The 27,663-nt window shown below is 34.7% G+C and overlaps 1 protein-coding gene across 3 annotated transcripts; it reads left to right on the top strand.

The window, feature by feature from the left end:
- Positions 1–491: 491 nt before the first annotated feature.
- On the top strand, positions 492–27,457 carry LOC110380732 (ceramide synthase 6). Of its 3 annotated transcripts, XM_049843101.2 has the most exons (9): positions 492–847; positions 1,577–1,697; positions 3,691–3,711; positions 17,544–17,765; positions 18,871–19,211; positions 19,813–19,957; positions 20,233–20,324; positions 20,713–20,852; positions 21,905–27,457. In XM_049843101.2, the coding sequence occupies exons 1-8, from the start codon at positions 669–671 to the stop codon at positions 20,780–20,782; spliced, it is 1,191 nt and encodes a 396-aa protein (XP_049699058.2). In that variant the 5' UTR covers positions 492–668; the 3' UTR covers positions 20,783–20,852; positions 21,905–27,457. The 3 variants fall into 3 exon arrangements, with proteins under 3 accessions (XP_049699058.2, XP_049699061.2, XP_049699059.2); XM_049843104.2 differs by lacking the exon at positions 20,713–20,852 and having other exon boundaries at positions 493–847; XM_049843102.2 differs by lacking the exon at positions 3,691–3,711 and having other exon boundaries at positions 493–847.
- The last annotated feature ends 206 nt before the right edge of the window (positions 27,458–27,663 follow it).

Below are 27,663 nucleotides of genomic sequence, written 5' to 3' on the forward strand. Positions count from 1 at the left end.
TTGTGTATTTTATGTGCTGATTTTTTAGTTATTGAACATAAATAAGTGCACGAAATGTATTGCAACGGATTGAAAATGTTATAAATATGACGTTTGTGTTGTGTTTGAGAAAGTGATGCGATTATTTATTGGTAAGTTTTCACCAAATTTGAAATGCCTAACTTTTCGATAGACTTAAAAACACCGTAATTATTATCTTTTTCTGAATTAACTGACCCCATTTGACCTTTGCAAGTTGTTGTCAAATAAGTGAGCTCTAAAGTTATAGTTAAAATACTTCTGATCAGGCATTACGAACTTAGAATTCATGTGTTGAAAGTTAGTACAAATTTTTGACTTCCATGTCGCTATTCAAAATATCCCGCCGAATCAACGGTAAAGTCATATGTCAAAATCTTGTCGAGCAGAGGGGTTAAATTTCAAAATAATAGCAAATAGTTAGAATTTCAACATTATTTTATTTTCTTTGCAACTCTAAGCAATGTTGTCACTTGTCATTTGTTATCTGTCAAACAAATAAACGTCAATCAATCTGTGTCATGTCGGCTGCCGGACGGTCGCGTCGCTGATTATTTTAAGGGTGTGTTTATGGCGTGATAAATTATTATTTTGAACAATAAGCAGTGTGATTGACAGACGTCTTGATTTATTCGTAAATAGTGCTTAAAATGTTGCGAGCTCTGTTAGATAAATTTTGGGATGAGGAAGTGTGGTTGCCGCCGAATACTACATGGGAAGATCTGGCACCGGGACCAGACAAAGACGTGGTTTACAATGACTATACGCACCTCTTCTACCCCCTGCCCTTGGCACTGGTGCTGATATTCCTGCGGCGCACTCTAGAGAAGTAAGTTAACCTACTTTCTGTCGCTAGGTTTCAGAATGTATGTCATTGTTTCTCACGGATGAATAAAGTCTAATGATGCACTCAGTGACTCATGAGATATCAATTCGGCGAAAGCGCTGCATTTTCCGCATTTTCTTATTGAAAAATCTATTTATCCAGTTCATGTATCAGGTCAAGAGTCCATACAATAAATTATAAATCATGCGCATTTTATTCAGCGTTTATTTTTGCATTTGAATTAAATATTCAGTTATAAATAGTCATGAATCAAAATCTTAGTAACCAGAATAAAATATTAGTAAAGAAGGTTGATTTGAGCATTAACTGTAGTAGAAAAATAGTCAAATTATTTTCACTCTTTTATCAGGTAATATTTGCTATTTATATAATAAAGAAAATTGTAGTTTGTGTTTTGTTTTATAAAGAAAATAAGAAGAATTTTTGAACACCTGTCTGTTGATAAAAATACCATAACAACAATATACTGTTTTTCTAAGTAATAAAAAATTAAAATATACACTTGCGTACATAATTAAAAGAAATATCTCTTAGAACTTTTACTGCCTATCGTTTTTGCTAACATTATTTTGATAACTCATTTTTAAACACTATAAGAGTAAAAATTAATAAACCTACAGATTAATAACAACTGCCTAACTACTTAGTTCCTTTAAATTTTATGTTTTTTATACATTTTCGTATTATAATATTTTCCCTCCATTTTTCCAGGTACTGGTTTGCCCCATTCGGCAGATCGTTAGGTATAAAAAATACAAGACCAAAGAAAGCGCCAACTAATCCCAAATTGGAGGCTGCATATCAAGCATCATCAAAAATTAAACATAAGCAGGTATGAACTGTGAACATCACACTAAGCAATTATTACCAAATACTCTAGTTATTTAAGGAAACTTCAAGCATATTATCAAGCCTTCTAAAATGAGAATAAAATATTATTTGAAGCTAATTTATCTGTTAAACTGACAGTCTGTTAAATATTTTTGTTTTAAAAGGTTATGCCTAAAAATGTGTGGATCAAAAGCCTTTAATCTGTTAAATAATTATGCAGTTAGGTTTGCATAAAACTATAATGATATTTTTGGGCATTCTCCATTATGGGGGGCATTTTCTATTAATGTAACTGTGTGTAGTTATCAACCATGTAATATTACAAAACCTTTGAATTTTATGATTCTGTGACACAAAAAATACACCTACATATGTATTTGCAATTTTGTTCAAATTAATTCCAGAAAAAAAAGAAAACAATCCACTATACGTTAGAAACTAAAAGTCAAGAGTGTCATTGATTCATTAATTTTACAATTTGCAACATAGTGATAAAAATGTTTAATAAACTTGTCCTGATTTTATACCTAAACACTCAATGTATTCTTATCTGCTTGATAGTATGCTTGAATTCACACTGATATTTTTCAGTAGGTACTTCTCAGACATACATAAAATATTAACCGTCTTACCACAAAAACTTTTAAACGTCAGTTTAAGACTTGTCTAAAAAAAATGACAGATTATGACGTTGAAATAAGGTCCATTTTTCAGCCACATTTTTTTTAGATAAGTCTTAGACACATGTTTAAGTTTTTGTAGTAAGACCATAAATGTCAGCTAATAAGTTAGGTATTTATATCCTAGACACAACAAGGATGTGCTGTTTATATATTTTACAATTATTATTGCTAATAAATTATTTATTTTTATGGTTATTGGTGTGTTATAATGCATGTTTGTGCAGGATTGTGTGTGGTGTGCTTGAAATTAAAAAAGTATTTACTATAGTTCGTGTCACAATGCGTTTTATGGGATATTTTCGTTATTTTTATAATTAACTTTTATTGAAAACGCGTGCGTGGCAATGTTGAGGAATAAATAAGTTTTTAATGATAAAATGATAATGGTCTTGCAAGATTTGTATGTTACGATTTTATTGATAGTTTTATCTGTGGTAGACTGGTAATGATAGTATTTTATCAGAATCGGTAATGAGAATGTAATCGATAAAAAATAATTACTCGTAATACGACATACATAGGTTCAGAAAACGTAAAAATGGTTTTTAATCGCCATCACATTTTTTTTGCAATGTACTAAGTGTACGCAGCGTTAGAATCCCGGAAAAAATAAACAGTTCTATTCGCGTCTGCCGATGCGTCTCGGCTTACCAGTGGGAGTGGTAAATTAATAAAATTCTCTTAGACGATATAAAATTAGAATTAGTACGCTGCATTAAGTGGGAGGGATATCCAACGGTATGAGGATGTCATAAAAATAGAGAAATTGAGAACACGACAGTACCTATTTAATCTCAAGGTCGGTCTTATATGATAGATATTATTTCTAAATCTGACCACGTAATTTTCATGCAGCGTTCGTGACCAAAGCGTTTAACATGTCCAATGTTAATACTTTAACAAAAAAAACTTCAATCATTTTATGGTGTCTTTAAAAAAAGCTATATTCTAATTGGTCATCATATCTATGATTTGAAATCCGAAGCAGCGGCGGTATTGAGGACAACGTACCGCCGCTACCGAGTAATTACCATAATAGTAAATCCACAAAGGTGGGAAAAGTATACACATAATCACCGAGGCTAAAAAAATGGACCAGCCTGTGCCACACTATCGATTTCCGCTCCGAATGGGGACAACTGTTCCATTTATCGCGAAAATTAAATATGGAAGCCTCAACCGTCACTGCTTGCGATTTGTCAATTTGTCCCCTAATGAATACACATAGTTGTAACCCTAATTAACGTTAAGTGTACCTAATAATGCTAAATGAAGCTTGTTAAACCCTAACCATGCTTCCTTTCTTTTCAGTTCTTTTTGAACAAGGATGAGGTAAATGTCGCACATTATAATACTCTGCACGTAAGCACGCATGAATAACGAATGTAGTGTAGTTTGTAGTTAGTTGCATGCACTTTTGAGGTGTGGTCTGATACCCAGCGATAAGTAGAAGTAGTTTGAATGACTGATAAGCATGTTGACGCTCCCCAAATTTTCGAAAGCTCGGATCACTGGCTATCGATGTGTGATATCGCACCGATTACGGCCCAAACGATATATCATGGTGTTCATACCTGAAGCATATACATAATTTTAGTTCCATAACTATATCCTAGTTTAGTAATTAGACACTTCTATGCCCGTGGAGGCCGTGGAAGCTGTGACCTACTTTACTGTGTCTTAATAATGCTTAGTGCGTCACAGTTTACAACAGTGAAAAAGTATGACAGAAGCTTTATGATTAATTAGTTTATGCTGTATAAAAGGTAATTAGGTAATATCCCCAAAAATTTTAGGGAATGTAACTATCAACTCCTGTAGAATTAAGGACGTAAACAATTGTTTTTTTAGATTTCTGGTAACATCATCGGCGAGTTTTTACCTCTTTGTCGCGGTCATTCGGACCAATCATAAAGTTATAATAACTTTGTTGTCATATTGCACGGTTCACAGTAATTGTTAGTATATTCACCCATAGATAGTAGTTCTAGATAGTTTTTTTTTACAACAAACAAAGCAGACTACGGCGGCCTATCACACTAATAAATAATGATTGAAACGACCTCTTCGACAGAATCACTTTTTATTGGTTGATGTGGTTTTTTTTTATATAAATTAGGTATTCTGTAGTCTTCAATGATATCTTTAGCCTTTTAATTTTTATGCAGAAACTTCCGTATATCTGCTGTTATTCTTAAAGGCAATGAACGTCCCAGTACAAAGCCTACTTCTGCTAGAATCCGATTCGATTCCATTTTTCAAAAAAAGAACACGATATTTGAAACATTTTTATATTGTGTCTGAAAAATAATTTGCGCCAACATACGCGTTACTGGCTGGTTATCACCTGCGTATGAAATTGCAATCTCCTTTATCTTCGTAACACAAAAATAAAACAAGCCGTAATCTACAACAGCCTTGTCTTCAATTTCTGCGTTCGACACAATGGCTCGTCGAATGTTCTCATCAGATCAGAGGCCATCTTACTGTCTGGTCGACCAGAAACAACCTTCGATTTATGAAATTATGCTCGTCACGTCTTATGTTTGAATACTGAATAGCTGGCCGAAAGTGCTTAAGTCTAAAGAGTTGTAAACAAAAAGGTTTTGTCTATTTAAATCTTTGTTGTTTTAATGAGAGGTCAAAACATAATTAGAGTCATGTGCAATTGCATCTATAATTCAGCAGGGAACTTGGGGAGAAGAAAACTTTAAATCTGGAAAATACTGCAAAATGCCCATTTTGCAGTATTTTCCAAACTTTCTCTAAATACGTTAAAGATTATTAAATGACGCACCGTCATATGCACAGAGCTGTATTTCTTATCTAAGTAAATAATGATTAGGCCATTTTTGTAAGAACTCAACCTATTTTGTGATTGCTTAACTTTGCCAGTGATAAAGATGGCAACGAAAATGAAAAAAAAAAAACCGCTGAAATAGGTTTTTTCATATCTTATAGAGAAAATTGATTGATTCATTTTATCTGTAGAAAGAAAATATACTTTATAGTTTGTAGAAAAGAGAAACCAAGGAAAAACATAAATTGAGTTGATTTTCCAAATGAATTATGTATGTATCTCCAACAGTTGTATTTCCACAGATTTTATTATTTTCCGAAGCAATCCGGCTATTTACAATAAATTGTTTACTAATAACTTATTTATTACTTGTTTCGTCACCTCTAACTCTCGAGGCTATTTGAGATGTTTTCTACCTACACAAGTTTGTTCATATCTGTCGTCTTAAGTTCGGAACAGGTATTTAAAGTACCTATTCCAATAAAAAGATTAGTGACAAGCCTAAATATTTTAACAATAATGATATGATAGTGATAAAGCAGTAAGATAGTATTTTTATTTCAATACGATGATTTAATAAGGATGATAAATAGGTATGCTACGCTAGGTAGTTTTGCAAGGATTTCGATAAAAAATAATCTAATCAAAATATTGTAATTCCAGAGTCGTATATCATTATTATTAACTGCTTCGGTCTCAAATCGTAGTAAGAAATGTGCTAAGTTTTATTTTTATTTATATGCAACTGTCTGCTGCACTTGTAGAAAAAACTTCATTACTATTCTTTATTCATATGTTGTAGTTTTCTTTTGTTTTTCTTGATCAAGTATTACTTATATTAGGCACCACATGCTTCCCATATGTGCGGTGACGTGAACTACTGAAATATTGGTCATTCATTTTCTTTGTAAATTGTTAGGTATATGTATATTTTTGTAGTTGTCAGTTTTTTCAGAATTTTACGGTTACCAAAAAATGTCATGGTTTCAATAATAACAAAGAAGTTTGAATTAATATCCTTACATCAATACAAAAATTATAGGTAGGTACATATTTAACATTTGATCAATACATGATTGTATGTTGGAAACCAGCTAAATGGTGTTGCCAGAGCCGCCCGTATAACAGTTACCTATTAATTGACTAAATAGGAGCAGGAATTTATCACTCCATTGTTATTATTGTTTGCTTAAGTGGCCTTAGTTGGTAGACCGCAAGATTTGATCTGTAATTTGTGTTTTCAATAGTTGATAATAAGTGGTAAACCCATTTCTACGTGCCTTTTCAATCCTTAGATAGCTTGATGCAAGAATACAACTTTGTGTACCAGTACATAATTAGATAAATTCTGTGCTTTTTAACATAAATCAAAAATAAGTAAAAGAATATGCCCTTCTCCACAATAATTTCTTAATGGTTTTGACGAGTATATAATTGCCCATACGGCTCAGTACAGGCACCCGAAGTTTCCGTAAACAGAATAAAGCCTTTTATCGACCACTATCTTGATCATTATCATAAGCTTGTAAAATATATTTACGCATTGGCTCTATATCTATCTATACTTACATAATATACTATCTACTTTTTATGACTAGAAATGACGTGATCGAACAAGGATTCAAGACCAGGGTTTTAACTACTAAAATCTCATTTAAAGGATCCCAGTTCATCAAAAACTTGAATCTCCAAAAACGCGGCCCTAGTTTCCCAATAACCCACTTTCAAAAGCGTTGTGATTATTTACATGGAAAGCAAACCGAGCGTTTACAATCAGAAATAAGGCGTAGCGACAGGTCGGCGCACCCCTAATGCCCCCACATTTACTCAATATGGCCACACCACTATTTTTTGACATCGACCCCTTAGGGGCTGAGAGCAACATTAAAGTTTTACGCTTTGTTTACGTTGGTTTTATGACGTATTTCTAAATTAAAATCCTGAAACTAAAGGAACCCAAATAAAAAGCCCGCTCTTTTAATGGGGCCTCCATGTTTCCACGTTTTATCTTTACCTACTTGTGTTTTTACTGCCTTCTTAGTCTCTGGTTTTCCTCTGAAATTCCACGTAGCTGTGTATATCAACTTAAACCGTCATTAAATGCTCCGTTTAGATTGCATCGCAGTAACTGCAGAACTCAAAGACTAACGACTGTGGGTACTTCAGCACTGAAACTTGGTATGAATGAAGGATCTCTTTGAAGCCACGCGCTTCTGAGTCGCGGTCCCGACCCGTTTTCATTAGGCTGGTTATATAAAGATCATTACACGCCTCTAGGGCTGCCAGAGGTTATTGCTTCTTCATTAAAATATTACTTTTTGATTTGTCCTTAATGGCAGTCTGTCCCTTTTCGTGTCATTGCGTCAATCGTCAGTTTGTGATGATACAAATCGATTACATGTAGGTACATTAGGATTTGTTTCCAAAATTTTGATTTGTATAAAGAGGAGGAAATTCTTTATGAATTTGTCCGTGTTTATCTGTTATGTTTGCGTCGTTTCTGTTAATCACCATTATCATTTCTTGTAGGTAATCTGACTAGTAGAACAAATCTCATGTGTCATTCCAATATCTGGTCTACGTCAATTGACATCCTATCTAAGATATACTATTGCTCATCAATACTTGAAACTATATTTTTAGCTTTAATCTATTAGTCACTATGCTTACCATAGAGTTAAGTTTCCTATCGATCACTTTATCGTAGTAAAATCAAATCAGGGCTGTGATGGACTCTGACCTTGTTATCATAGAAATTGAAGGGCTGAATACAAAATGTCAATGACTTTTACACAAGTGGAATTATGCCTTTGCGTGACTTTGATACTTACACCATAGTATTATGGTTTTACTTAGTTCTAAATATACACATACATGTTATTTTAAATGGAGCACTTTTGATGTGAGTTAAGAAATAGTCTGGAATCTATCCTTGTTCCTAACCAGATGATTTTATGGGCTGTATATAAATGGGAAAGTGTTATATAAATACGAATGTTTTGCGTATAAAATGCTCTATAAAATGAGTTCTTATCTCGATAGTGTCATGTCAAGCAGATTTTTTCGACATTTATTTATAGGTTAGATTTACGATATGGAAAATGAAAAATCGCAAAAGAAGAACGAAATACATGTATTTCCTACGTAGTTTAAAAAAATATGTCTTTTGTCTCGCTTTCAATGTCTCTCTCAAATTCAAAGGGACAATATCTTATCTTGAAATGATAAAATTATGAATATGTCCTATTGTGGTTATGAATCATGTAAATTAATTAATGAGCTTAGTTCCGCCAGATTTTGTTTTGATGACTAATAAAATACCAAAGCTTTTTCATTAATCCCTTTATGGCGAAAACGTCAAAAAAATCTGTTCAGTAATTTTTGCGTTTATCGCGGACACACTGGTAGACATGGTAAGGGATTTTGTAGTAGTGATTAAACTAATATTGTAAGTGGCAACCCTACGCCCTAGATAGGCAAGCTAACGTATACAGCAATCACTGTACGTTTGAGACAATAAACGTTCATTGAGTACGCAATTAGCGCCTACGGCCTGAGCTCTAAAATGGGCCTTGAGCTGGCCGCACGACCCAGTTTCCTTAGCCTGAAAACAACGATATTTTTATAGTATTTTCACTTTTCATCAAACGCTTCGATGATTGCGATCAATGGCTCAAGGTCAGAAAAATTTGATCCAATATAACAGATGTACCATTTTGTTTTTTTTCGCATTTCGTTCGTCTCTAACGGGTCTGTGTTCTCTGTGCAATATTTGCAATAGTTTTTCCTATAGCATGATAAGTACCGTAAATAAATGAATAGGAAATTAAACAAAACAACGATAAGAACATGACTCATTAACCGTCAACAATACTGGATAAACTTAAAATAGGTTTTTAAAATTCCTGCAGTGTGATAATAAACTGTTGCACTTTGTTGCAAAAAATTGAAACGAGTCAAACTAAAATTGCCCCGTCATCCATAGTAGAAGTTTTTAACAAATCGCGTCCAAATTGCGTATTAGTTTTTTTTCAAAAACGTACCTTGTACCTAGGTACCTTGGATCATACGATACGTTATCAGGTGTCACGCTGGGTGCCGTGGCCTTATCCAAACGCCTAATCGACGTAGTTTCGTCACTATCTGCGTGTTCAGCAAATAGGTAAACGGATTTAGAGGATTAACTCCTAAGATCCTCATTTAGGTTAGTTACAGTCATTCTAGGTTTAAATTTTTGACGTTTTATGGAAAGATTATAAGATGTAATTATGTCTTAGTATGGTTCTTTATTAAAATTGTACATAACCGCATCAGAGGCCAGCTAGACCAGCATCAGCCAGTCGAACAGGCTGGGTTTCGCCCTTCCTTCTCCACAACCGACCATCTGTTTACGCTCAACCAAATAATAGAAAAATATAACGAATACCATAAACCGTTATACCTGGCTTTTGTGGACTACTCTAAGGCTTTTGACAGTCTCAAACACACAGCGATCTTTACATCTTTACGCTCGCAAGAAGTAAATGAGACCTATATAAAGCTTTTGGAGTTGGTCTACAGAGCCAGCACAGCTTCAATTAAACTACTTTCCCCTGGCCCACCATTTTACATAGAAAAAGGCGTAAAACAGGGTGATCCGCTCTCCCCTAATCTGTTTACCTGTACACTGGAGGAAGTCTTCAGAAAACTCACTGTGCCGTGGACATCTAAAGGCATCGTCATCGGTAGCAAAAGACTGACCAACTTGCGTTTTGCTGACGACATCGTTCTTTTTGCGTCTACATCAGCAGAGCTCCAACAAATGCTCCAAGATCTGAGCAGGGCAAGCCTGGAGGTTGGACTTCAAATGAACATGAGCAAGACACACACAATGACCAACAGCACGAAACGTAGGGTCGAGGTAGATGGGCAAGCTCTACACTATGTCGACGAGTACATCTACTTGGGCCAGTTAGTTTCTTTCGATAACAGGCAAGAGAAGGAAATAGATCGCCGACTCGAGAATGCCTGGAAAAGCTACTGGTCCATGAAACAATACATGAAAGGGGACCTTCCCCTTTCACTCAAGCGAAAGTTAGTCGACATGTGTATCTTGCCTGTCCTAACCTACGGTGCGCAAACCTGGTCTCTCACCGAGTGTCAGAAGTCCAGGCTCAAGGTTTGCCAAAGGGCAATGGAACGTAGCCTTTTAGGTATTAAACGGACCGATCGCATACGGAATACCGTGATACGTTCCAGAACAGGAGTCGCTGATGTAGGCCAAAAGGCGGCAACATTAAAATGGAACTGGGCCGGACACGTCAGCCGAATGCATCCGGAGAGATGGGCCACTATTATCACCCAGTGGACACCTCAAGATGGACACCGCAGGCGGGGTAGGCCCCGGAAGAGATGGCGCGACGAACTGGACGCCTATCGTCCGGATTGGTGGACACGGTCAAAGGATCGGGAAGAGTGGAAGCGAGATGGGGAGGCCTTTGCCCAGCAGTGGGACACTACAGGCTAGATATGATATAATGGTTTTTCGCAAGGGGTTTTTTTGGCCCCTAAAATCTTCATTTATTGCATTTTTCAGTTACAGCTAATTCATTCAAATAATTTGTTAAAGCTTTATGTTTGCTTTATGATCTTGGTCAGTTTCTTCAAACTCCTGCAAAAGACCAAGCAATGTTTGACAAGCTGTCAGTATGATCATTGTCAAGAATGCAACGGCCGAATTCTATTAGAATGGGGCAGTCACAGTTGGCTGCCTTCCATTAATTCCTTGTGCGTTCCTTGTCAGAACACTCACACCCCTTTCTGACCTTTTATTAACTGTCGAATTAACCTCAACCGTGGACACAGTAATTGTGAAACATGTAGAACCAGTGCTTATGTTGATCCCAGTTGTTGTCTTGATTTTGTCGGATTATAATCCGTTTTTTGGCCTGAAATTATGCAATAGACTAGCATGCTTCTTTTTTCGAATTTTAAAATGTTCGAGCCGTAGAGGTTCATAGATAAAATTGCAGTTGAGAGAGAATGCATGATTTATTAGTCTCGGTAGAGTAGTGCGTAGTAAATAGGCTCAAACAGGAGATAGGCATGTAAAATAATTTCGGTATCAACACGGTATTGATAAAATACGCGGTAATCTAATAAAACTGATAACTATTACTGATATAAACTGATTGTTAATGAATAGATTATGTAACCTTAGCGTACCAAAAAGAAGTAAACCTAAACGAAACATTTTTTTAACCCCCGACGCAAAAACGACGGGGTGTTATAAGTTTGACGTGTCTGTGTGTGTGTGTGTGTGTGTGTGTGTGTGTGTATGTGGCATCGTAGCTCCCAAACGGATGATCCGATTGTAATGCGGTTTTTTCTGTTTAAAAGGTATGTCAGTCGGGAGTGTTCTTAGCTATGTTTGGTGGAAATCGGTTCAGGTCTTCAAGGTCATCAGCTCGATTGTTAGGTGTGATAGGAATGTTACACGCTCAGTTTACTTGCAAGCATATGTGGGATCTGAAATTTGAAACACTAATGTCTCCTGGAACCACTGAGCTGGTCTGCTGGCAGGGCACGAAGGTAGGAGACGTAACCCTGAACTGCCTTTTAGTAAACCCATCGAGTTTGGGCTCGTTGAATTTGTTTTGACGAGTTCTCTTCATGTTTCTGATTGACGAGAACCTGATGCTGGAAATGGGATGTTAAACAGCTTCCTTTGGCTGAGATCGCATATAGCGACCCCATCTTAAAATAAAAGAAATTAAACGAAAGAAGGAAAAATTAAGGAGATCCTTCAAAAAGCATGAAATAAAATTAAATTACAAATTTAAAAAAACCCCCGACCCAAAAAAAAGTACGCAATAATTATGACAGAAGGTAAAAACGCTGAACCCTATAAAAAATCATTAAATAACTTTTAACACTACGTAAGTACCAACTTAAGCATGTCAGACTAAACTAAATTTTGACATGTCGGGGGACCGCTTTTTACCTTCAAAAATCAAATGATACCTACCTAATTACAACATTCGTATAAAAAAACACGTATCTAAAGTAATGAATTAGAGCGGTCCCCCGACACGACAAAATTTAGTTTAGTCTGACATGCTTAAGTTGGTACTTACGTAGTGTTAAAAGTTATTTAATGATTTTTTATAGGGTTCAGCGTTTTTACCTTCTGTCATAATTATTGCGTACTTTTTTTTGGGTCGGGGGTTTTTTTAAATTTGTAATTTAATTTTTTAACAGAATAGCTTCTTGTCACAACCAATTCTGCACAATTTCACTGTGTCCGGGTCTCGAGAAAACCCAGGTACCTAAGGGGTATAAATGTTTGCATTTCTCCATATTCTAGTTATTATTTCAACAAATCCTCTCAAATAACTACAAGACGATACATACATAAATCCTATTACCTATTGCTTAAACATAATTATTCAGATAACTCTTCAGTGACAAGAAACGTGTACAAACATTAATACCATACAGATTACATGGCATTATTTATAGTTGGTTATGTATTGTCAATGACGATGATAGATCATTTACTTGTAAAGCAGGGTTTAAATTTTTTATAATGATGGCACAAATCTTCAAATGACCGCTCCCGCTGTTGGTTAGCAGCGGTGAGGGAGTGTCAGACTTTTGCTGACTAAAAATCCGTCGTGTTCCGTCATAGGCCTTTTATGTACCAGGGTCGCGGTACTCTTGCGAACAATCCCGCAGCCAGGGTTTACACCTCTGGTACATTGCGGAGAAGCGTAAGACACACGTGTACCGCAATGCCGTCTTCGCTAAGACGATATGTGATGCAATATTAATGTGACATCTTCATAGGTATGTGGAAACGTGCTGTAGAAAACTGTACCTTTTGTCATTTTTTTTTTAATATTAGCCCGTACTATTACAGTGGGACCACTGTTGGGCAAAGGCCTCCCCATATTGCCTCCACACCTCTCGATCTGTTGAGTCCTCCCACCAATCAGGGTTGTCATAAGGCACTAAAAACCTTGTTTTCGCAGATTTTTCCCTTTTTGGCCATCGTGTGGTCCAAATTGATGGTCACAAAAAAATAATATCTAGTTTAGCCAGAAATGCTAAGGACATTTTAATTCTTTCTGACTTTGTGTTACTTCCTCCACATACCTAAAATGAACGTAAAATTTTACTAAACTATTTTGCTCTATTAAGTAGAAGTCAAGTACTCTATATTTATATTGAAAAAGTGACGATGAATACGGTACGCATATTACGTGTTATTCATATCGGCCTTATTAATGAGTAATTGTTGGCCTAGGTCCAGGTGGTGGCATCTAATTATGGTTGCAATAATTTAACATATTTTGTATTATTCATTCATTCACTATCTAAGACCGAATTCATGACTTTTCTACGTCAGAGACCGAAGCGTATTTGAGAAAACTCTGACTTGTTAGATCATACAGATGATACATGACTATTCAAATTGCGCCTTTTCTTGGATTTTTGAGAATAACTTTGGTCCATTTTATACATTCGCGAGAGCGTGATGCCCAAACTGTTTTAAGCCCTTCGTAAAGCAATATCCTTCACCTTTGATTATACTTTCAACAGTCATCTGGATGCCTTTACGTTAGATGTTTACGACTACTCTATTCCTAAATGAAGTCTCGTTTTCTCAAGACAATTTCTGAAATATTTTCACGTAACAAATCTAGATTTCAATGGCAGACATTGCTAACCATATTAAGAATCTGTTAATTTAAATAGAATCGATATATTTCAATGTAATCGCGATGACAATGTGGAATGCATGTGGTGTCGTCAACCTTTTATGATTCACCTTAAACATCACACCACTAGATAAGGACTTGACTTTATCGATATTTCATTTATCGATATTTTTTGTATATTTAAGCCTACAAAGATAAGAGCACTGCATACCTGTACTTACTCTAATGGATTCATTTCTAAGATAATTCTACCGTTTTAATAGATGATAAATATTTACGAAGTCACGCATAATGTAGTTAGGTCTAGTTCACAACGGTAAATAAATAACCAACTGACGCCAAAGTTTCGCAAAGTTAGTTTGACGTTTCTGGGTCGTCAAACTTTGCACTTCTTGGAATAAAGGCCACTTTTTCTGACAATATACTGTAAAAAGTTTTACAAGCGGTAGAAAAAATAAACAACCACTTAAAACAGCTTTGCACCACTGTTACCGCTGTGAGCAATCAAAGTCAAATCATTTATTTCATTTAGGCCTTTACAAGCACTTATGAATGTCAACAATATTAATAAGCTTGATTCTAGTTGCCCATTCCAGAAGTAGCTTTCTGGAGAAGAACGGGCAAGAAACTCCATGGTGCACAATATTACAATTAAATATGTATTGATACATACAACCAAATCATGCGAAGATCATGTAGAATCAATAAATAGTATATTTGCCCCTTACCTATACACAATGTTGTCATGGATCCACGTTGCTACTGTTTATCCGTAATAGGGTTGTTTCCTACTATTCATTTAGTTAAAAATAAATGAATGCACCGAAAGTTCATAAAACTAGAAACACGATAAGCTATATTATATTATTTATAACTGACCATATATTTTTTAATTCATTTATGAAATTTTAATTTAGAGCCTATGACGTCACGCCATTAAAAACGACTAGAAGAGACCGATGACGTCATCCTTTCTATATTTGACAATGACAAGTATTTGACAGTGATAGATATATCGAAATAACCTCAGAATTAATGTTTTGTTTATTTGCTTCTGTGAAGTTCTGTGTGTTAATTGCATTTAAGTGATACAACTGCTAAAGAATTATGGAGAAAGGATTTATGAAAGCTAATAGTTCCAATCTGCCAAGAGTAGACTCTTTTACGGTCGCTCAATTCTTTGCCAATAACCAAGATTTTTATTCAGCGGAACGTGGATGAACAATTTATTTGGAGCACTAATGGTCGTATATCCACAGTCTCGCTCAACACAAACCTCGTAGATATTCATTTAATTTAGTTTTTTGAAAAAGCATAAGTAAATGTTTTCGAACATGTTTCGAACGCTGACACAAACATAACCTCAATATAAATATACACAAACTTTACGTTTCTTTGCACCGTTTCATTTTTCCGCGTACACAACTCAAAACATTTGAGGTATTTTATTTTTGTGCTAAATGTATAAAAATAATTTACATGTATAAAATATTTTAGTTTTTGTAGCTATTTTATTAAAATAAATTATTAAAATTAAGAAATTGATTAGTTATGTTTTAGTTTTTTTCTCGTTAGATGTGCTTTAAATTGTAAAGGAATGACATTAGATAATGACGTCAAAGTCACGTGATCTAGCGTTTTCTGAGCAATATTTTAAGAAAAATAGAAAAAGATGAAATACATAAAAAATAAAAAGATTTGAGACGAAAAATGAAAGAGAGGGTGATCTTAAAATTATTTAGAAGCTATCTAAACAGATTTCCGAAAATTGGAAACAACCCTATTCGTATTTGATAACCGCCTACATGGACGCACCCTCATGCGATATTATCGTACGCCGATATGAGAACGGTTCTTATAAGCCTATAATGTTACTGTTATACGTTGGCTACATCACTTTTTGATCAGCTTGTTATAATATATGGTATTTATTGAAGTATTTTGACTGGCCCAATGGTCTAGTGTTCTCTACTCCAACTAGATGCAAATTTTGACATTATAAGCTTAATTCGGAGCCTAACGAAGGGTTAAGGGTATATCATTGAATTTCTGTCAGTTGAGTCGGAATTGTCAGATAACGCTCTATTTTAGATCCTTTATTAACAGGCCTTGTTACCTACTCTAGTTATATGAGAAACTTTTCTTGTTAACGGGAAAAAACTTACTCAAACTAACTTTAGCAGTAACGATTGCGACCAATAAAGCAGTAAGGTTGATTATTTATTAATGACCAATTACCAAACAAGTGAAGCCACCTGTGTTTTGTTATGGCAGTGCGTAGGTATTCAAGGCTGCTGGTATTTATTACATAATTAATAATTTACGATAAAAATACTATCGATCTTTTTTGGAACTTCCTTCAAAATATGGTGCGGTAGATACATATGTAGGATCGATCTATCGTCAAAAGTATCCTACCACGCGCCATAGCTCTTCCGCGCATTTTCACCCACGTCGCTACCTGTTGAAATCATACATATTTTTGGTATAAAAGTAATTCTATCTTTAGATCATGTTCTATCCTTATGAACTGAGCTTGAGCCAAATCTGGAACATAATTTCGTTGATTAATAACAAATATTCGAAGTATGAAATTAGTATGGAGTACTATCAGGAGTTCATGGCCTAAATTGTTCCAGAAATAAAGTCGGTAAGTAATACCAGACGTTCTGAAGAATTTATCTCTTCATTATAATTTTTTGGCATGACATGTTAAGCGAACGTCTAAACATTCAGAAAAGCACTGTCAGTCATAACGCGACTTTCAAACGTTTGCCGTTAAATAACCAGAAATATAAACACGGTCCACAGGGTTTGGCTTGTAGTCCCCAGACAGGAATGCATACTTTATAGTGGCTTTATCTTAAATGTCTCTTGTTAAAATAGGTCCTTATGTCCCAATCGGCAGCTGTTTATCAGTTCAGCCATGGTCCCCTGCTGAATTTAACCACAAAAAGTGCAAATCATCCCGGTTATGCAACCTCCCATATGTAACACCATTGATTCTAAACAAAGTTTGATTACTTTCAATGGGACGCAACAGCTCAATCAATATTAAATTGAATAAAATCCTAGACGGAATGATGAGCACATTCGTGATTGGGCGTAATAAGTAATGACACAATTTTGTGTGGTGGCATTCTAAATATGTGCCTCTGCATATTAAATGTAATAATACTGTTCATGGGACGTAAAACACTTGCAACAGGGCTTAAAAATCTTGAGCCATTTGCTTTGGATCCAAGCGTCAAAAAGAGCGGAACTCCTGAAGTAAATCTGTCTTCAGGTAAAGCTGAAGGTTACTGGGTACTTCCTTTCACTATTGTATGAAAAAACTTAATTACTTTTGTTTTTTATATACACCGCCGTGACTTAATAGAGTTGTTAAAGTAGTGTAGAGTGTAGAGGACTATTCTATCCACTTACTCTTAGATTTTAGATGTAAGTGTAGCATTATAAGGGTGCATGTCTGCTATTGCTATAGTAGTATATAACATATTTATCACAGCTTGCGTCGTACCGTACTATTCGCAATATGCTTCATTATATAAAAAATACATACATTATTAACAAACCACAAAAACAAACACTTTTCGCAAGAATCCAACACTGCTTTCTCAACACTTCCTCTTCAAACCATGACAAATGACTACCCTTTTCAGATATGTGCGTTAGCAAAGCAGATGGATATGACGGAGAGACAGGTGGAACGCTGGTGGCGTCTCCGCCGCAGCCAGGACAAGCCCTCGACCCTGGTGAAGTTCTGCGAGAACATGTGGAGGACCACGTTCTACTTGTACAACTTCTCCTACGGTATATTTATATTGTGGGATAAAGAGTGGCTGTGGGATATCGACCAGTGTTATATTGGATATCCTCATCAGGTTCGTATTTTAGAAAATATCTTCTCCCTTCTTCATCTTCCTATCTTGTAACTTTTAAAATTGACAAAGCTTTTCGACCTTCGGTTTCTTTTGGAATTGATAAATCAGCGAGTTCAAAAGCGTATTGGTTTTCAAATGAAAAGTTTTGATTAGACCATAGATTTTACCATTTTATTATTGGCAACTGTTCAGCATAGTGTACCACATCTTATACTCCTTATTGCTTGGCTATTATCGTTTCGGTGCAACGCAACTTAGAGAAGGCTTAAAATAGCGATGCACGAATACTGCTAATGGATGACGAATCCTAATTATGCAAGATTTAACGAGTAGATGCTACATAGTTGCGAGGTGCTCTGCTCAGCTACTGTTTCGACATTTGTAGAATCACGAACATAATTCACTTTTCCTTTACCAGAAACCCTTTAGGATGAATTTCTGCGAAATTCAAAAGCCATCAAAATTCTAGTACCTTTCTGCAATAATTATACAAAATTGTCGTCTAATTATATTCCTTCCTCTATAGGATCTCCCAAGAACAGTTTCTTTCCACTTAGGGCTTTTGAGACCAAATCTTTTTTATATAATAAATATCTCGGCACCTATGAATCGTTAACTCAACGCAAAAGTCGACACAAAATGTCGTGTTCGATAATAATCGTACTATTTTTGTAGTAGAAAATTTGGTTATCGAACCAGGTGCAGGTTATCACAAAGATAGTACTATCACCAATACTCCGATGTATGTTTTTAGATATGGGTTGCCTGGTTAAATATTTTTTTATCATAAAGTAAAAATTGATGACCTCTGAATTATTATCTGTTCATTGGAAACCGTTACTTATATCCTGCCTAAAAGATATAGCTAGACTTCTAAATATGAAATCAATGTTATCCAGTCCTAAGTTTGGCATACAGAACAGGGTCTTATAATTATCTGTACCTAAGATAACCCGTATTGGCTTAGGTAGGCCTGAAGTATATGACCCGTGAAAAATCGTTTTTGGGTACCTATTTTTAAGGATTTGCGCAACAAAACCTATGCTTGAATACTTCTTGAAGGCTTGTGCTAATTTTCAATATTGGCAATGATAACTCATTCCAGGGTCTCACCAGCGATGTATGGTGGCACTACATGATATCGGCAGCGTTCTACTGGTCGCTGACGATCTCGCAGTTCTGGGACGTGCGGCGCAAGGACTTCTGGCAGATGTTCGTGCACCACATCGCCACCATCCTGCTGCTCTCCTTCAGCTGGGTCTGCAACCTGCACAGGATCGGCACCCTCGTACTCGCTTTACACGACTGTGCTGACATCTTCCTCGATGCAGCTAAAGCAGCGAAGTACGCGAGCTATCAACGCTTGTGTGATATAATTTTCACAGTGTTCACAGTACTGTGGATTCTCTCAAGACTTGTTATTTATCCGTTCTACATTATTTGGAGGTGAGTAACGTTTGTTTGGAAACGAGTTTTTGTTATCATTCGTCATGAACTAAATTATTCAATGACGTTTCAGATAGATGTAGGTAAACAAGTTTATTACAATAGAATAAGTACTGTTTAGCGCTATTTACATTGACGACATAGATTTTGTTCACATTGACATATTAAGCCTGAGTTTTTATCTCAATTTACGCACGCGATAGTCGATGGAACAATCGACATCCAAAACCGTCATTGACTTGTGTTGGTCTTTAGTTGCAGTAAAAAATCTGTGCTATTTATACCAAATCTACTGTCACAAAGCAATCGTAAAATTCAATACTTACAACCACTTTAATGCGAGTCAGTTTCGAAATAAGTTTATTTGTATTGAAGTTTTAACTTTGAACACGTTGTGTAGTTTTTCCGACAAAAAGTTTTGTTGCTGTAGTCCCACGGTGGGCGCCAAAAGCGAATGGCCGAACACATTTTTTTTTTGTTGATTGACAAAAATCTCGATGTACTATCGTATTTATTGCAGATTAATGTGGATTTCTTTTACAACATGCACTAGATTTTTTTAAGAATTATAGTTTCTCATATCATACATTTTCGTTTCCAGCACATCGATCCGGGCACCCATGATACTACCGATGTTCCCGGCGTACTATATCTTCAACTCGCTGCTGTGTCTACTATTAGGCCTGCACATGGTGTGGACCTGGCTTATACTGCAGGTCGCTTACAAGGCTATTAGTGCTGGACAGGTGAGATATCGATAGTTTTTTATTTTATTATTTTATTATGATTTTGTTTCAATACCAATTCCGAGAAATAATTAGTTTTTTTTTTATTTATATCTTGTTTGATTTATATCCCAAAAAAAAACATTATTTGTTTAAACTATATTTTTCAATTTGTAAAAACCTCTCAGAAAATAAACATTTAATATTGTTCTGTAAACAACTGGCCTTAAAACGGAAATATCGAAAATTATGTTTGAAGGGATGATTTAACTATAGGAAAACTATCTCATTTACAGATGGAAGGTGATATTAGGAGTTCGAGTTCAGAAATAAGTGACAGTTCGCATCAATCTAACCACAGCACGCCGAATCGTGTCAATAATAAAAAGTAAGTAGAACAAATTATACCTATACTTTTCCTAATCGTATGTCAATTTTATACAATTATGTATGTTCAGTTCAATGTCTTCATTTTGTACATGTACGAATATGTTCATGCAAGACATTTTGTTATGAACATGGAGAACAAAATGACTAATGGAGATATCATAACGCAATTAGTTAATGTAAAACCAAATCACCAATGAATCAGAACCAATTATTGACAGATGTCTCAAGGAACTCAAACACCTCGTTAGTTAAAAGATCGACTTGGTCACGCCTATCGTACTTTACGTGACTTACAATAAGGCGCTTGACCACCGGCCTTATGGCATCTCCGCTCATCTTCCTCCGTGATCATGAACTAAACGGAAGGTTAACCCATTTCTCCTCAGAGTCAGACTTGCGAGGTACCCACGATGCGCGGGAGGGACATCTATCTATCGTCGTCCACCGACGTCTTAGGGACAAGTCAAGCCGCTAGCCGGCAAGTGCCATGAAAACGTTTAGCGGCTCAAGCCGGGCAACGCAGAAGGTTTGCCCGGTCACAAACTTGTGACCCGCATTTTTACCCTCCCTGCATGGCGTTCTAACGGCTTTGATTGCCGAAACTCCCTGTGTGGCATTTGTATGTCAACTAAGATTGGAATTGATCTTACTAGTCAGATTGTAAACTGACTTCGAAATATTACTAGTCAGATTGTAAACTGACTTCGAAATCTTACTAGTCGGATTGTAAACTGACTTCTAAACTTTACTAGTCAGATTGTAAACTGACTTCGAAATATTACTAGTCACATTGTAAATTGATTTCTAAATCTTACTAGTCAGATTGTGAACTGACTGCGAAATCTTACTAGTCGGATTGTAAACTGACTTCTAAATGTTACTAGTCGGATTGTATATTGACTTCTAAATCTTTTGTTGACATACACATTCGGGAGCATCGCGACTCAACCATACATTTCAACAGCATGTATAATGGGGGATCAGATTAATATTAAAATACTTTTTTTTTTTTTTCAAAATTAACCTTTTTTCATCGGTGAAGGCTTTCCGCTACAAGTTTGCTTTGTAGCAAGATCTAAAACTTAACAAAAAATAGGTATGGAGGTATTGACCCAGGTTCCAATAGGACATGTTTCTTCAATACATATAAACATCAAAATCACAGAATTAAATTATTGGGTAAGAGGGGTAGAGCAGAATTAGCAATTTTGATTACTAAGCAAGTAATCATAGATAATAGACATTACAGGCATGGCCCGTCGCCCTAGGTGGTGGTATAGAGTTGCAGATGCTTTTCGATTGACGGTTTTTGAATCTGTTTGGTGATATTTACAGTTTTTTTTGACAGTGCTAGTACTTACAAATAATACTGGGGCCAGATGAACGTAAGGCGGATGCTATTGATTTTTTTTTCTCTAATGCACTTATGACTGTACTTTAAAGCTGTAGTCGTCTTTTGACAAGGCCTTAGTGGCGCCTGCTTTACATTAATCTGGCCTGTCCCGACATACCTACCACATCTTAACCCAAACCAAAACCTCACGACCATAAACTTACTCTTATTTTTTTTATTTCCAGAGAGACATAGGACCCGGCCGACCGTCCAGGCGATGAGCCCAGCGTCCGCGGCCCCCGGCGGCCGCAAGCATGACTAAATCACTCCACGTTACGAGGTTGTAACTAGCTATATACATAAATATATCACTAATATTACGCGGGGCCACATTTACGCTTTATTATTACGCTAGCTTTATGACCGGTGCCTCTTTAGGTTAAAAAGAAAAAAAGAATAACTCTGTTCGTAGTTCAAATAGCGGTTTCGATATTCAAATTCAAACTAAGCGCGTGATTTCAAACTCGGGAAGATTCTTTTGTCGTTTAAAAACGGGGATTTAAAGTTTTTCAATGGTCGGAATGGTGTTCGTGGATAGTTTTATGGGAAATAGGGAAAAATCAACCATGTCTATATTTAAGAAGTAATTAAATGTGATTATATTCCAAGTAATGAGAGTTCTCCCCTAAGTTTAACTAATAGCTACGCATATCTAGATACTCCGAAGTGAAATGTATGAAATTGATTCGAAACAAATACGTAAATTACTTAATAATGAAAGTCGAGTGATAATATTTAACATATCGATATCTTAGTTTGCAAATTATACACAACGAAACCTGTTATTCTATGCTAACTACGCATAAAGAAAAGTAAAGGGATTGATAATAAATATAATAATGATAATGACATAGGCACAAATAGTTCAGTAGTGTGGCCCCAAAATGTTCGTCCTGTTGTGTTGTTCATTCGTTCATGAATGATTCGAGCTATATCTAAGTCCGTATTTATAAACACGTGAGATTTCTAAGTATTGATAGACGTAACGATTTTTCGGGTTAATGATGTCAGCATTTTTATCGATATCGATATTTTTTTACATGGCGGCGACATTCGATATTTTCTTGTCGATAAATATGTTCACATCTCTATGCAAGTACATATAATTGTGTATGTTACGACTGAATTAGATTGACTATTTTAACTTTTTTGAATGCTCTTATGTTGTCTTTTAATAGAGATTCTAATTCAGTCATTAATATACATGTAAAAAGTTTATTGCTAATGCTATTTACAAGATGCTTGTCGATGAATTCTGTTATTTAAAAAAACAAGGCAAGTGCTTTAATAATTTTTACTAGGTGAATTGACATATTATTGACTCCATATTACGTGAAAAATACGCGCGTACGTACGTTACCCATAAAGAAAATATTTATGACCTCTATGGTGCTGAACAAAATATATCATTTATTTAAGCATTTATTTTATGATAGCAGAAATAAGTACTTTTGCGAGAATGGTTTTCCTTTTTTTTTCAATAACTGAAGTATTTTATTTTTCTTTGTTGTAAGCTTGTGTAGTTTCAAGTAATTCCTTTTTTGTGTAACTTGTGTTTTTTTTATTGAAAGAGAAAATATATTTTTGCGTGAGAGTTTACGCACGATGAACGCACTTAATACTGAAATTATTGGATAACGAGGTAATCTCATGTATTCCTAATTTAACAATTTCGGTATTAAGTTCATGTGTCTCAAAAATACTAACAAAATGGGCCAATTAATTACTTTTATGCCTATTATGTAAGCTTAAAACGTGTTCGTTTAATGTCTTAATCTTCTTTTTTTACTCAGATCGTTTGAAATACGACTTTGTCTTAACACAATAAGGCATATTATTCCCTGTTGCCATTCTAAAAGTCACAATACTTAGGTCGCTAATAATGAATAATTGGTACTATTTTTACGATAATTAAGGATACTTAAATCGTGTTATTGTCGTGCTTTGGCAGGCAGGTGGTTGTTTTAAGCAAGAACAATACTTTAAGCTTAGTATAAATTGAAGTTACATATTACAGTAAGTACACTATTTATTGGGGGACCATACAGTTGGATCATATTGATTTATAATACTGTCTGTTATCCAAATTGCTTAATATATTGACAGCCAGCAACGTACATTATCAACTCTTACAAGTTATGATTATTCTTTGATTATTTAGATGCTTTTTTAACCGTTTTTACTGAAGTATGAGTATGTTTATTTTACATGCCTATCTAAACACCGGGTCCTGAAACTTAAAGCGTTTCATGCTATTTCGCATTTCTTGACTATTTTAATAGATGCCGAAATAGTAAATTACAAAATTAAATACGAATCATTCTTATTTGATCCGTTATCACTTTCCTTTAAATTAGAGTTATTTATTTTTTACCTCTATAATTAATTTTACATAAAATTAACCTAATAATGCTTAAGAAATGACATGATTTTTGCTATTCCAATCCAAATATGTAATGACACAAATATTTAAAGTATTATTAGTTGTACAGCTTAGTACACGCAAGCTAGTCTAACGCTACTTACCTATGCTAATAAATTCAGCTTTTTGATAAAGTTCCCCTCTTTATCTTACAATAGGTAAATTATCTTAGAACACTATGTGGATGATAGAAAATTAATTGTCAACAACAAGAAGCTATTGTACCTCCTTCTTTTTTGAAGTCGATTAAAAAATATCGATAGTTCAAGCAAGAGCATTGGGTACAACACTATTTTCAAACTAATTAAAAATTATCCTGCTGGTCCTAATTTTTATCATCTACATAATATTCTCTCCTTTGTAGATAGGATAATGTAGGTATTTATAAAATAAATTAGTGCCTCAACACGCGCGACAGTTGTCTTATTGAAATTCCAAAATTAGGTGTAAAAATGTTATTTAGTATTGCGTTGCTAGATCGCTTAACATTTTACGTAGTGTTATATTATGGTGAACATAATAAAATTGGTATAAGCTGTGGACTTGCCTTATCCATAATAATTATATCAAGATTAATTGCTTAAATTCTTCTTTTTGAATGACGTTTAATTGAAAAGTACCAAAGTGGTAAAAATTATATAAATTTTGTTGTTTTGAGGTATACCCTAGTGGTACCTTACATTTTGTGAGTTTGCAGCTTATTTTAAAATTCAGATCGCGAATAAAATAATTATCATAAAAATGCTAATTGCTTGCAAAAAAGATCACAAATTACAGTAGGTGTGAATATTAATTTAATTAATCCAAAAAAAAAAAGTTTTAATATTGCCAAAATGTTTGATCAAATTCTTGTGAAATACAAAATGTGACCTGATTAAATATTCTGAAAGTTAAACTAAAATAGAAGCTGCTATTTAATTTTAATCTTAATAGCTTTTGCTTAAAAATATAGGTATTTGTAATGTTAAAAGAAGTCCATTTCACAAAACTCAAAATAAAACTTAGCTGTAGAATTTCTCGCTAACTTTGCTAGGCTGAATATAATAATAAAAACGAACAAAATATATCAACCATATCATTTGACTTAAAATGTATATTTATTAATTGCACATTACGTTAAGTAGTGAAATAGATATTTAACGACTATTATTTAGTCGAAACTCCGACTAATAGTTATTACGGTCATTCCTAATATTCTTTCTATCTGTGGTTTTACTAGAGATAGAATTTTGATATTAGCTCCATACATCATCATCACCATCATCTCAGCCGTAGGACGTCACCTGCTGAACATAGGCCTCCTCCTTAGATCTCCACAGATACCTGTTGGAGGCGACCTGCATCCAGCGTCTTCCGACGACCTTTATAAGGTCGTCTGTCCACCTTGTTTGTGGACGTCCTACGCTGCGCTTGCTAGTCCGTGGTCTCCACTCCAGCACTTTTCGGCCCCATCAGCCATCCGCTCTGCGAGCAATATGGCCTGCCCATTGCCACTTCAACTTGCTAATCCGGTGGGCTATATCGGTGACTTTAGTTCGTCTACGGATCTCCTCATTTTGGATTCGATCACGTAGAGAAACACCGAGCATAGCTCCATACAAGTAATGCCAATCAAATCCCTATCTCTGGTAAAGACACAGATATATTAGAAAATTGAGAATGGCCGATAGTCGCACTTGTCGATATTCGAGACACAAGTATTTATAAGTAATAAATAAATATAAAGAAGGGATACTATCGAATACACCCAAAGACGCTTTATGAAGCTTAAGAATATATATTTTAATAGATTTAAGGAATAATAATTTTATTTACTAACGCAGTCATTTGTGAGACTACAATTTAGTTTTTTTTTTCATCAAAATGTTTTTTTCTTTCCTATAAAAGGAACTGTTAGTAATTTGTGCCTGTTATTAAAAAAAAACCAAAGCTGTTTGCATTTTACGTGCATTCATATTTTGAACCTTAAATTCGCGTTTTTTACATTTATTTAGAGGATGTTCGTGGTTGAAACTTATATACCAAAAACGACCTAAAATTACTGTTTTAGAATTTGACATAATGCAGAAGAATGGATAGTTATTCATTTATTTATAACCACATCATCAAGTTTTTGATTTTTGAATACTTTTAATACATGTGGTGCGCTTAGTTAATTGTGTAAGTTATCAGAGTATCCTGCAGCCCAGTTTAGCATTTAAATATTTATAAAACACCAAAATATTTATATCAGATTTTACATTGTAAGGATAAACTTAATTTAACGGTGCATATAAGTGTTGTTATAGTTTTACGGGATACCATTACGTTTCTACGTCTGACATTTTATATTATAAGTACTTATCAATTTGTTGCTATTATTGTTCTTATGTATAAATGTTAACGGTATGTATAGGTAGACAGTGCCTATTACACTCGTAGAAAAAAGGATTTACTCTCCCAGAAAATAAAAATAATGTTCCAATTTCAAAGTTAAAAATAATGATATTGACATTGATCGCACTTTGATGTTTTATTTTTTTTTCCACTGTCATATTTTTTGTTTTAGACTACTTATGAGGGCCAAAGTTTAATTAAGAAAAGTACACTTTCCTTTTAAGTATATTTGTTTTTTTGTCCATATAACTGTACCGTTACCTCTTGAACAACTAAATAATGTACAAATAAAACATTATCATGATACGTTCGTGCCTTTCACTATATTTTAAATATTGTTGATATATAGTTAACGTTTAGAGATGACTGTATGTGAAAGTATATGGTGAAATATTATTATTATTGTATGTTGGTTGAATATAATAAATATGCTGTATATTGTATGTGTTGATCTCTGTCCTTATTGCATTTTTCATGGTTTATTTTAATTGTCACGGTTTTTTTTTATTTAAAATGGTAATGTGCGTATCTTATGGTGTTGTTTTTGGTGTAGGTTAATGTTTTTTTTTTGTTCACGAGTTTAGTCACTGATATCTTGTTTGTGGTCCTACTGTGGCGGATTTTCTTTCATAATATTTATGCCCATTTTGATGTAAATGTTATTTTTTTGTCTTTTTCGAAAATTAATGGCAGAGAATTGTACGTTTAAATTATAAGGGAGAACTGTAAAATATCTTTCAAAAAAGTTTTTTTTAGTTTTGCCCGGCCCGAGACGGCAGTGACTAAATACGTTTAGAATGAGTTTTTTTTTATTTGTAAGCAAAGAGGTGTATTGTTATAAACGAGGTCGTACTGTGTATGCTATGACGAGGTAACGAGAGTTGAGTTGCGGTGGTCTGTTTTGTATGCGAAGAAACAATAATAAAATTATACCAAATAATACCTTGTTCATTTATTTGCATGATGTTAACACTTGAACCTTGCTAGTTTTCTGGAATGTTTAATAAAGGGACTAGTTTGGCTACTACGAGCTACCATATCCATTATACACTATTCAAATTCTAGACACTTCTAATAGAAAATTCTCTGTCTGCTTCTAATAGGAAATTGTTGCCATGAGTAAGAGGTTAGCAATAAAATATATAC

The sequence above is a fragment of the Helicoverpa armigera genome, chromosome 22 (assembly GCF_030705265.1).
Source record: "Helicoverpa armigera isolate CAAS_96S chromosome 22, ASM3070526v1, whole genome shotgun sequence".
Taxonomy (NCBI): Eukaryota; Metazoa; Arthropoda; class Insecta; order Lepidoptera; family Noctuidae; genus Helicoverpa; species Helicoverpa armigera.